General features: G+C 43.1%; 1 protein-coding gene across 1 annotated transcript in view; it reads right to left on the minus strand.

Moving 5' to 3' along the window:
* The window catches only part of LOC108600099 (dynein heavy chain 3, axonemal), a 30,156-nt gene extending 19,446 nt beyond the window's left edge, over positions 1–10,710 (minus strand). Inside the window, exons 1-22 of the mRNA XM_017987468.2 lie at positions 10,376–10,710; positions 10,096–10,299; positions 8,480–8,521; positions 8,145–8,420; positions 7,939–8,090; positions 7,783–7,880; positions 7,579–7,726; positions 6,948–7,064; positions 6,314–6,480; positions 5,967–6,258; positions 5,494–5,913; positions 5,275–5,440; positions 4,999–5,213; positions 3,933–4,123; positions 3,609–3,793; positions 2,854–2,971; positions 2,641–2,788; positions 2,415–2,572; positions 1,879–1,945; positions 390–1,280; positions 228–332; positions 4–174 (exon numbers count right to left, since the gene is read on the minus strand). Coding sequence (XP_017842957.1) covers positions 4–174; positions 228–332; positions 390–1,280; positions 1,879–1,945; positions 2,415–2,572; positions 2,641–2,788; positions 2,854–2,971; positions 3,609–3,793; positions 3,933–4,123; positions 4,999–5,213; positions 5,275–5,440; positions 5,494–5,913; positions 5,967–6,258; positions 6,314–6,480; positions 6,948–7,064; positions 7,579–7,726; positions 7,783–7,880; positions 7,939–8,090; positions 8,145–8,420; positions 8,480–8,521; positions 10,096–10,299; positions 10,376–10,607 — 4,563 coding nt within the window. The 5' untranslated portion in view covers positions 10,608–10,710. The remainder of the gene's footprint in view (positions 1–3; positions 175–227; positions 333–389; positions 1,281–1,878; positions 1,946–2,414; positions 2,573–2,640; positions 2,789–2,853; positions 2,972–3,608; positions 3,794–3,932; positions 4,124–4,998; positions 5,214–5,274; positions 5,441–5,493; positions 5,914–5,966; positions 6,259–6,313; positions 6,481–6,947; positions 7,065–7,578; positions 7,727–7,782; positions 7,881–7,938; positions 8,091–8,144; positions 8,421–8,479; positions 8,522–10,095; positions 10,300–10,375) is intronic.
* Positions 10,711–11,331: the final 621 nt, after the last annotated feature.

An 11,331-nucleotide genomic window follows, 5' to 3' on the forward strand; every position in this document is an offset into this window, starting at 1 on the left:
TACCTCATAGGTCCAGGCCATGCAGCTTATGCCAAGCACCACCTGACCTGGCCAGGAAGTCACCCAGGAAATGCGATCCACCATGGAATAGTCCTCCCAGGCCTCACGCATTTGCTCCTTCACACTGTCCAGCATAACCATCTCTACTTCTTTAAGCCAGATTTCCACCAAGCCCTAAAGCACAACAGTTAGCAAAGCTTAAAACATTCGATTAGCTTCGAACTTACATTGGCTGCCTGTGGATTTATTTTCTTGACCAAGCTGACGCGTTCATCCTCATCGCTTATCATGTGCGTTATTTCCATATTATCATCAAAGGTTAGTGTGCCAATCTGTGAAGAAAACAACAAGCTGAAGCTCAAGTTTATGTCAAAGTAATTTAAACCTACGCCTTCAAAGCATTTTCGCAAATGCGGCTGCACGCGCATTGGATCCTTGGTCTCCGACAATATTTCCAGCAGCTCATCGTTGGACAAGAAAAAGAAACGCGCAAAGAACAAACGCTTTTGCTCCAAATACGTATTCAGACCCTTTTGCACCGTTTCCAAGTCTTCGATGGCTTTGGTAAACACTTCCAGCATTTCTGGATACTCTGTGGCCGCCATTACATGTCTGTCCTTCAGCACAAACTTCATAATGCGTCGCCAGATCTTATCCACCGCCTTAAAGTTGCGTCCCTCCAGCGGCATTTGTCGCATAATATCCTCGGAGCTAAAAATAGGCTCCAAGTACATCCAAGTAACCTGCACATTGGCCCAGGCATCGATAATATTCTGCACCAGCAGCAAACGCGTTTCCCAGTCATCTGCCTTCGAGCCCAAGGCAACTATAAAAGGCGAACGTTTCATGGCCTGAGTGCGCATTATATGATCGTCCAGCAGTGTTTGTATATCATCCAGGGCGGCGAGAATATGCGTGTCCGAGTCACGATACTGCAGCACCTCAAACATAACATCCTTCCAGTCCGCCTGCATGTTCTTTAGACCCATGTTCAGATCATATTCCTTGCCAGCTGCATTGGCAATCTCCTCCAGCTGCGGCAGTATGCTCATTATATCCGCTTCAATCATATCCTTCAGCGTGGGATATAGCTTGGGATTAATTTCGCGTCCTAGTATGCTTGATATGCGATCCCAGTGGCGCTTCTCCAGCCCATGGCGACAAATGGAGTCGAGCACAGGCAAATAGACGCGAAACTTTTCAATTTTGATGCGCATCTGCTCCGCCACGCGCTTGGCTATGGGATTGTAGGCCAATTGTCGTGATAACTTGTGCATGATCTAGTAGAAAAAATCAAAAAAAAAGTTGTAGGTACTTTTAAAGCTGCCTGCTCAATTTCTCTCCATTTCTCTTTCTTTCTGTCCTTTTTTTTTTTGAGTGCTGTGTGCACACACTTTGCCGCTTCAGCAGCGCCAAAAAATTCAATTCAATTCAACTGACATTCCCTTTGCGCCTTTGTGTCGCTTTTTTGCTTAACAAACAAACACACACACACACACACACCCACGCACTCACACACGTAAGCTTAGTACGCTTAGCCTGGCCCGAGCTGCCGCCAAATATGTTGGCATTTTTTCATTGCATACTTTTGGGCTGGCAACTGTCTCTCTGTGTGTGTGTGTGGGCTATGCCCTGAGGCGGCTTGAGGTTTTTAGTTGCATTTTTAGCTGCTACATTGGCTTAGAGCACAGCGACAGAGTGTGAGAGAGACAGAGAGAGAGAGAGAGACATGTATGGCCAGTGTCACAACAGAAATCTGACAAGAGCTCAAACTTTTGCTGCTCTCACTCGCATTCGTTTGGTTTTTATTTCCGCCGTAATGCTGGCTACATAGCAATGACAACTTCAACTTCCGATTCCGACTTTACAACTACTTACCTTGTGCATAGTCTCGACCTGCTCCCGCACGCCATCCGCATTAAGGCATTCGAAGCGCTCGAACATCCTGCCAACAACAACAAGAGATAGAAAGAGAGAGAAAAAAAAAGATGTAAATAGAAATACAACGTATACAAAAGTGCAATGGCAGTAAAGTAGTAAAAGAGAGTGAGCGGGAGAGGGGAGTATGCAAGTTTTTGCTAGAGCAACAACTCAAAATCTGGCTATTTTCCGCTGCACTTCAAGTCAACTTTCTGCCTGGCATTTTGCATTGGGGCATTGGGGATTTGCGTGTGGAGCAAGGGACAGCAGACATAGGGACAGTCTGACAGACAGACAGTGGAAATGCCTGCCTTGCTGGCACTTCAATTTCAAATATTTTGTCATTTGCGACAAGTGCCCAAAGCAGCCCAAGCATACTCAGAGCAAAGGAGAGATGCAGAGAAGTCTTCGCTTGGCGTCGTCTACCATGGCAATTGCCATTGCGGAAGAGCTAAAAATAATTACAATCAGTTTTAAACGTTGCCATTGCTTACCAAATGAGATAATCCTTTTCGAATTCATACGATGTCTTCCATAGTTTTTCAATTGGCTCCATTTTCTCAATGATTTCGCCCAGCAAGGGAAAGGCGGACACATCAATTTGCAGCAATGTCTCCTCCACATTAATTGCTTTCGCCTCACGACTCAGATTCTGGTAACGAGAGAAGGCTTAAAGCGCTGCGCCTAGCAACTGTACTGTGTGGTCTATCAAGTGCTCACCTCTATGGTAGTGAACAGCAAGTCGACGGTATCCACGCGCTCCTTGAGATCATCCAGCGTGAGCACATCGCGTATTTCCTTGATGCGAAAACCATCCATTGTGCGCTTCTCCTGCGCCAAAAGTTTCTCGAACTGCAAACGCCGCTCGCTGCAAGGACATGCAAACCCATATAGTACAATAATCTATAGTCTGGTGGGTACAGTGCGACTTACCGCAATGCCATTTCAAGATTATCACGGACCACAGAAAGGCGTGCAGCGCTCAGATCGAGCACCTCCTCCAGCTCGCCGGGCAGTATAAATGTGCGTGTATTCAGATGGATTTCATCGCCTGTTGAGTAGCAACAAACATGGCTCTTAATTAACTTGGCTTAACTTTTAATTAATTGGCTACGCGTGCTTTTCGTTTTTCGCTACAGAACCTAATTAATTATGTGTACAATCATCTTTAACTAAAGGGGCAGGTGACTGACTGTGTGACAAAGCCACAAAGGGGAGCGGGGGTGATGAGTGCCAAAGATACACATAGACAACAATTGTTTGACGATATGTGTGTTTGTCTGCATTTGTCGGTTGTCAAAGCAACTTTCACACATTCATGAATTTGTTAAGCTCATTAAGTTGCATTTTCGGTTGTTTTAGTCGCTGTTTGCATATGTTTATACATACATTTATATATATATATGTGTGTGTGTGTGTGTGTTTGCAAGCTAGTGTGCTTGCTTGCTTGCTCGTGCTGTCTCACCGCAAGTAATTATAAAACCAATTAGTCGACTCAGCTACGTTCGTTAGGGTTAATTATGTTAAGCGAGAGCGAGAAGCTCAAAACTCTGAACATGCTCTAAAGCAAACTAATGTGGCCAGCACAGCTGCACAAACACTTTGGCCAACTAAACATGGCTGCTGCTTCTGCTGCTACTGCTGTGTGGTAGCCTTGCCCTTTGCCCTTTCGACTGGTTGCCACTTACTGGTCAGGTATGCATGTGTCAGCAGGAATACGACGCGCTTCAACACGTTCTTGATTTCATCTTTTATGGCAAATATGCGCATCTCCCGGCACTCGGTGATGTAGTTTTGCAAAGCGACCACCTCTGGTGTTTCCTCTGGCCGTTCGCCGGCCTTCATCGACATCTCCTCAAGCTCCTCGCAAATTCTGCATGCAACACACACACATATTCATTCCAATTGAGTGGAGAGTGCAGTTCAGTTGGGGTGTTGCAAAAGGAAAATATCATAAGTATAAACTGCAGAGTGCACTTCATTTAGCTTTTGGGTTGTTTTCGGGTACTTACGCGCGATTCTCGTTCAGATTGAGCGCCCTATAGAAATCAATTATAAAATCGTAGATTTTCTTCACGTACATGCGCAACGATTCTTTAACATGACGATTATCCAACAGGAACAAGTTTAACGGTATGAAATCACGCAGATAATAGGTCGTATCGCTGACGTCGCGCAATTTTTTCATTAATTCCTTAACAACCTGTTGTCGTTAGTCCGCCCGCAGCGCCCACAGAGTGCAAGAGAGGGATTGTGGCGTTGTAAATGAATATGCATTTAATAAAAAAAAGAGAGCGCACATGTGTGTTGTGTGTCTGTGTGTGTGTCGAAAAAAACTGCACTTTGGCTGACATTACATGGATGAAAAAATTCCTTCGTTAACGTAACGCAATCGGAAGCAATTTTTTGTTTTAAATAAATTGCACAAAAGGCAAAGCGATGAATAAAATAAATAAGCGTATTTGTTGCACGTAGCATACAACTTAATGCATATGCCGAGAATTTACTGAGCAACAGCTAATTGACTGTATATATATTCATATATATTGACAGCGTTATGCATTACATAAATTTAAATAGTTTTTCTTCTCAATTAGTTGGCATTGATACTGAATACGACTGACTGCTATTTGGCATGCACAGACAATCAGTAAGTTTAATTAAGGAATTTAAGAGAAGTCTGACAACAACAACAAGAGCACAACGTGTACATAAATTATAACAAAAGACAGCCTGCGTTGTAGTTGTTGTGAAATTACAGCAATTGCCTGCCCTAATATGCTACTCAGCCAGTCAGCCAGCCAGCCAGTCATTCAATCAGGCAGGCGGCTGCCTGTCAGTCCGTTTGTCTGTCTGTCAGCAGTTTATTAATATTGCATAATGAAATTTTATGTTAATTCTACGCATCATTGCGTATAATCAAATCGAAATAAATAATTAAATTCATTTTGAAGGCGAGACGCAGACCGAACGCCCAAAGGCATTGTCTGTATTGACAGGGTTGCAAGCTGACTTTCAACCACACACACACAAATACACACAAATACATATTATTAATTTGGCAGTTTGCATACGCACCACTAATTCAGGTAATGTATTGTCCGTCCAGATTTTCTCCACCATGGGCATTATAAGCTTTTGAAACAAGCCAAAATAATATTTGTAAATGGGCTTCAAATACACATGCACACCACGCCAATTGATTTTGACTATTTCCTCAACCTTGGTGCAGAGCACAAGGAAGTCATCATGGTCCTCGTCTATGTAGTGCAAATAGCCAAAGGTTTCGCGTGCTAATTAAAAAGAGTTCAGCATTAAATATAAAATTCTAATTAAAGTCAAGAGCCCACTTACTGCCGCCGGACATTATGTACTCCAGCCTGGGTATTTCATAGCCCACCATTAGAATGCTTTTGAACAAGTCTCTGAATATAGCAGGCAGTTCCAACATATAGGGATATATGTAGAACTTGTAGCTGTTGTCCATTTCAAACAAGACCACATCATCAACATCAGGCGGCTGTAAAAAGTTGATTATAAGCTATACACTTTAAATAGTTTTGGGTAACTTACAACTTCCGTCGTTTGCGTGCCAGGTGATTGATAAAATGGATCCGCATCATCATTGTCGAATACATAAACGTTCTCATCAGGTCTAATGCCTGGCCCAAAGTCAATGGGCTCATTGTCAAAATGCGCGCCCACCACAGACACAATTAGCGCAACTAAGGGACGACGTCTGAGTTTCTTATCATGCATGGAATAGGATTCAATATCGTTGCCGCCCTTATAGGCGCAGAGTATCTTAAATAAATATGCCAAACTCTTGTGTATAAGTCCATCCAGATGCCTGGACATTAGCGAGTGTATGCATTTGAACAAGGTGCTGGCACGTCCACCGTATTTGCCAGACATGGGCACCAGATCCTTCCAGCTGTTGCGCATCAGATCCATTAGGTCAGCACAGCGTGGCAGCCAATCATGCACCAGCAGCTAAAGCATAAATATAAATGTATTTCAATATAATAGAAGCTTCATTAACTTACATCTTTGACTTGCGCACAACTTTCCTTGACAAAATTCTGCACCACATCCGCATCCAGCGGTCTTTGGCTCAGCAGCAGCTTGGACAGATCAACTATAACCAAATCGCCATAGAGCTGATGCCACAACAGATTCAAGGCTTGTATGGTGGGATGTGTTATCATTAGCATTTCGCCAATGCGACTCTTGGCCAGCAGCAAGCGTGAACGCCAAGGCACTGGCGATGTTATAGTCAATATGGGAAAATCCGGTGGCTCTGGCTCCAGCTGCAGACGTGTGCATTCCATTTTGGATCTAATTGTAGAGAGCGCATAATTAAATTGCAGCCAGACAAGTTTTAAGTACTCACTGCAGCAAATAACGCAAAAAGGCGCGTTTGACATGATAGCGAAAATCTTCTTGCAGATCTATGAGGCAGACTATAACTAATATAGCAAAGTCTAGGCGTATGCTGCGGTCGCCCACAAACAGATAATCCATTAATATAACTTCTGGCGGCAGTTTGGGCCAATGTTTCTGTAACGAGTTGGTTAGCTGGTGAATCATGTACTCCCATTCCGCGAAACTTTCGACAAGAGCCTCTTGGCAACAGCCAAGCGATAACGCGCGCGTGTGTGTGTTGGCTTTGTTGCTCATTAAGCTAGCTGCAGTGATTTGGCAGCTTCTGGCTTAGCGAAATGCTTGAGACCAAAAAGTTAACTTGGCGCACACGTCAAAACATCAACACGCATCGCTTTAGCTGCCCCCCCACACCCAACTTATCCATCAGCTAGAGCTTTGCTCACGTTCTGACATCGCATGTTTAATATGCTACCGTGTTGGCTGACAAAACTTTTAGCGCCCAAAACAGACAAAAAAAAAGAGTAAAGAGAGAAAGGCTGAAACTTTCACAGAGCGAGTTAAGTTTGCTAATAATGTTGACGCACTGTCAGTGAGTCAGTGAGTAGTTTCGGGATGGCAAAACGTGTGCTGCTGGGGCTTACCTCCTCCTGCAATATGAATTTGAAAGCATCCTGCAGCACGGGATTGTGTGAATCAATGCGTCGCACTGCCAGCCGTATAAGCCTGGAAGGATACGTTTCCAGCTGCAGCACGGACATCTGAAAAGAGAGAGAGAGAGAGAGAGAGTATCACATTTAAGTGCAGTCGCTTAATAGCTTCAAATGCTCATAAAAAACACGCACACACGCACAGCAGAGGCGCACAAAATGAAAGGCATGTGTTTTAGTATATTTGGAGCAGCCCCCTTGGGTACGCCTCTGGCACAAACATATGCTCAGCATATTTTCGTACATTTTTTTCACGACTAATCACGTTATTCATAACTTTCGGCCATGCCACAACAGTTGCTCCATAATTTTTATGAGCTATGAATTATATAATTTTTATAAGCACGCTGCTTAATTTACACACACGCACGCTGCTGCCCACACACACACACACACACATACATATTTATTTTGTATCAAGTTTATTATTAACATTTTTTATGCGCTCGCTGGCATCTCGGACATTGGGAGCGTGCCGCAAAGGACAGTCAAGCGGGCATTAAAATTATTTATGCCTGTCGCTTCTTTATTTTTACGATCTCGTATATGTGCGCTGGGTACTTACGCTTTTCAACAGGCATTTGTAACGTTTCATGATCTCCAAAGTAAACTTCTGCTCAGCGGCGCGCAACTTGCGTTGATATCTCGACAACAGCTGCAGCTTTTGCTCCTCGGGCTCCACAGGTTGCAAAGGCGCCATATAGGGAAAATGCCTGTAATTTGAATAAGCGTTATTCACATATATGAGCTTTGAGCAACTGCAACTCACGTGGATTCCATTTTCTTAAGGCACTTGAGAAACTCTTCATTGCTGGCAAAATTCTTGCGATGTATGCGTTTGGTATTGACTTTGCATTTGGGCTTGCGCTTTAAACAAATTGCATTTAAGTAAATAATAAACTAAAATATTGTTGTGTAGCGTTACCAGCTTGAGTTCTGCTTTGCGTTGTGCCTGACAGTCCGGCTTAGTGGAATAGTGCAGCTTGTTATGTTCGGTATTATGTTGCGCCTCCTTTAGCACAGGTGCCATAAGCTCATCAATGATCTTACCCACGCGATTCAGCTCATTGCGGCATTCTAAGCGAAAGTTTATGCGTAAATTAGTTTATCAATTGGCTTCAAGTCTCCAACCTTGTGGCGTTCGCAGCGCATAATGATCCCCAGCCTTAAACGTTGGCTTCTTCACTTTGCTTTTCGGTTCCAGCGCCGGCACACGCAAGTGCCTGGCAGTGGGCGTATTGTAGGCACCAATTAGCTCCGAGGGCGCGCCGTATTGACGTCTCAGTTGATTTGTCCACAAGGATGAGCGTGTGCCGCAGTCAAAGTAAAAGATACGCACGCGTCGCTTGCAATAAATGTCAAGCAGCTTGTTGGTCATTTCATAAATTTCCTGCTCGCTGGGACGCACTGCAAAAAAAATATTTTTAATAATGCTCGCTATGTAAATATGAAGATTTATTTATTACCGCCAGTCATCCATTTGTCAATCCAGGGAAATTGATTACAAGCTGCAAGCAAAAATAAACCAAAAATAAATATGCATACATATGTGAGAAATAATAATAAAAAGCATGAAATGAAAATGCCATTTTCATTTAATATTTGCACATGAACTTGATATATGTATGCATGTATGTGTGTGTGTGTGTGTACACATATTATTTGTGTGACTGTATGCGTGTAAACATATTTGATTTTCTTGTTATATTTTTTATTTTTATTTAATTTTTTGTTTGAGCGTAGCTGCACTCAAAGGCAACGCAAATAAATGCGCAGGATGAAATTGTTTTAAATGAAAGTCATTGCAGCGCAAAGTTCGCTTTTAAAATGATTAAATTCAAATTAATTTACATTTACATACACTTTACTTTTTTCTCTCCCACACATGCCCCATGGACATGCTGTCCGTGTGTTTGTCTCTACAGCTCTCAGCGGTCATTTAGCCAATGGACCTCGTCCTTTGTGCCACCCATACCAAAACGTTTTTGTTGCCCATTGCCGTTTGTCACATTTTTATATGCTAATGTTTATCGACAACATGCTTTCATGCCACATATTGCGCATATGAATTTGTAACTACAGCAGCCACCCAGCCACCCACCCACCTGCAGCAGCAGCAGCCAGCGACAGGGACAGCCAGGCAACGCCCACGCTCTGGTCCAAGTCCTCAGAGTCATGCTCTGTTTACAGCAGCTATGGCTATGGCCACCCCCCCATTCTATAGCTGACATTAAATATTAAAAAACTATACGTAAAATGAAACATTTTTATCACAAGAGCCAGCGACAAAGTTATACAAACATACAAACAAGTGAATGTCATTTAAATTCCAAGCGTTAGTCGACTTCAAGTCATGCTGATTATAGCAATATCCTAAGTTTTTCAACAAAAGTTGTGATACAATATCGAAACTGTAGCATTGTTCATTTCGATAGTATCGATAGTTATACACTTGCCTGCTTTAATTTTCACAATTATAAAAATTCGAGCTTGGTATGTCAATTCTTTGTATGAAGAGTATCTAATGTAAGCACTAAAATGCTAAATAAAATACATTGATAAACATGTAACAGGAGAGCAAAGCTCTATATTGCAGTTGTCGCCTTTGGTGCCACGGCTGCTAGTCACTCCCAGAGGATATACAAATAAATGTCATACGCATTTGTTTTTTTCTGTGTTTTTTTTTTGCTTTTGGCTTTTATTATTTTTTTTGGGCTTGCGTTGTTGTTGTTGTTGCTGGCATATAAAATTTTATGTTAAAAGGATAATGTTTTAAATTTTTATGCTAACAGGTGAACAAATTTCCAACGAGCCGTGTCGCTGGGGAAAATAAACGAGCTGCTAGTTTGTGTGGGACACTGTGCGGAGGGCGGGGGAGGTGAACACAGCGTGCATGTTTTGCACATTTAATAAAGTATTTGTTGTTATGTTCTTTTTGTGGTAAACGTTGTTGCTTATTGAATAACATAATGCAACTAATGTTCTAGACACACAGACGCACTCTGACCAATGCGGCAATAATGTTGTGAAAATTAAAAACAATTTAAAAGAGAGAGAGAGAGAGAGAGAGAGCGACGCTTACCCATTTGGTCGAAATTGTAGCCGTGATCCTTGGCATCGCGCAATATTTCAAACTTCTCTGGCATCACAATATCCTCGAGCTCGAGCTGCTGCAAGTCATCATCGTCGCACACCTTGTACTTATCCTTCACGTTCACCATATCGTATAGATGAAAGTCAAGCTCGTGATTGCAACGCCCCACAATGGTATCGTTTTGCATGTGTGCTGGAAGATAGCAGGGCGCAAAGCAAAGCAAACCAAGAACATTAGTCGTCTGTCAATCAAGCTGACAGCTACTCACAGATCTTCTCGAGCAGAAACTCCTTCACTGGATCCAGTGGCAGCTCATCAAAACTATACTCCATGCTGAAGAAGGGGCAATCGTTAAGCGGCCGCTTGCCACCTTTCTTGGTCTGCGTCTGGGCCTGGCAGATGTGTGCCACATGCAACGTGCGCTTGCGACGATAGTTGGCATCCTGCAGCCGCGTATCGCAGTAGGGACGTCTTTCCGGTGCGATCTTCTTCTTGGACATGCTGGCGCGGCATGTATTCGGCAAATTATTAAAGCGTCGTCCTTAGCAAGTGTTTTTTTGTGTTTTTTTTGTTGTTGTTATTGTTGCGAAACAAAAACCAAACAAAAAAATGTTTAGTTGTTGTTGCTAATATTGCTACACTGGCTGTGCTCTGACATTGTTTGCCTGTATGCCAGAAAATATGTCGATAGATAGAAAGAGAGAGAAATGGAGAGAGATATATGTATATAAAAACTGTAATAATAAAACTTTACAACACGAACAACATTTGTGCGGGCAGCGTTTCGTCTCCTACACAACTGCAACGTGAAATGTTTATAAACAAAGTTTGAGCGCAGGCAATGGCAACCGTACCACCGAGCAGGTTGCGCTTGGCAACCAACATCAACAGCAATAGCAACAGCAATAGCAACAGCAACGGTTCAGCTGCTGCTGGCTTGCAAATGTGGTTATTGGAGTTAGACTAACAGCAGCTGGAAGCAAGCAGCAGGTGAGGAGGAGTGTGAGGCATAGAAAACGTGGACGGTGATTGTGACGTGGCTGACACTCCATCAATGGGGCTATGAGCTTGCCACGCTGCCACGATGCCACGCTGCAGTGCGCTCTACTCAATAATACTCGTATTTGAAATTTGTCTGAGCTGCTGTTTATATGAATACATCTGTGTGTATGTGTGTGTCTCTGTCTGTGTGTTTTTGTAGCTCTATGCTGCAGGTAGCCCAAC

Source organism: Drosophila busckii, chromosome 3L (assembly GCF_011750605.1).
Source record: "Drosophila busckii strain San Diego stock center, stock number 13000-0081.31 chromosome 3L, ASM1175060v1, whole genome shotgun sequence".
Lineage (NCBI taxonomy): Eukaryota > Metazoa > Arthropoda > Insecta > Diptera > Drosophilidae > Drosophila > Drosophila busckii.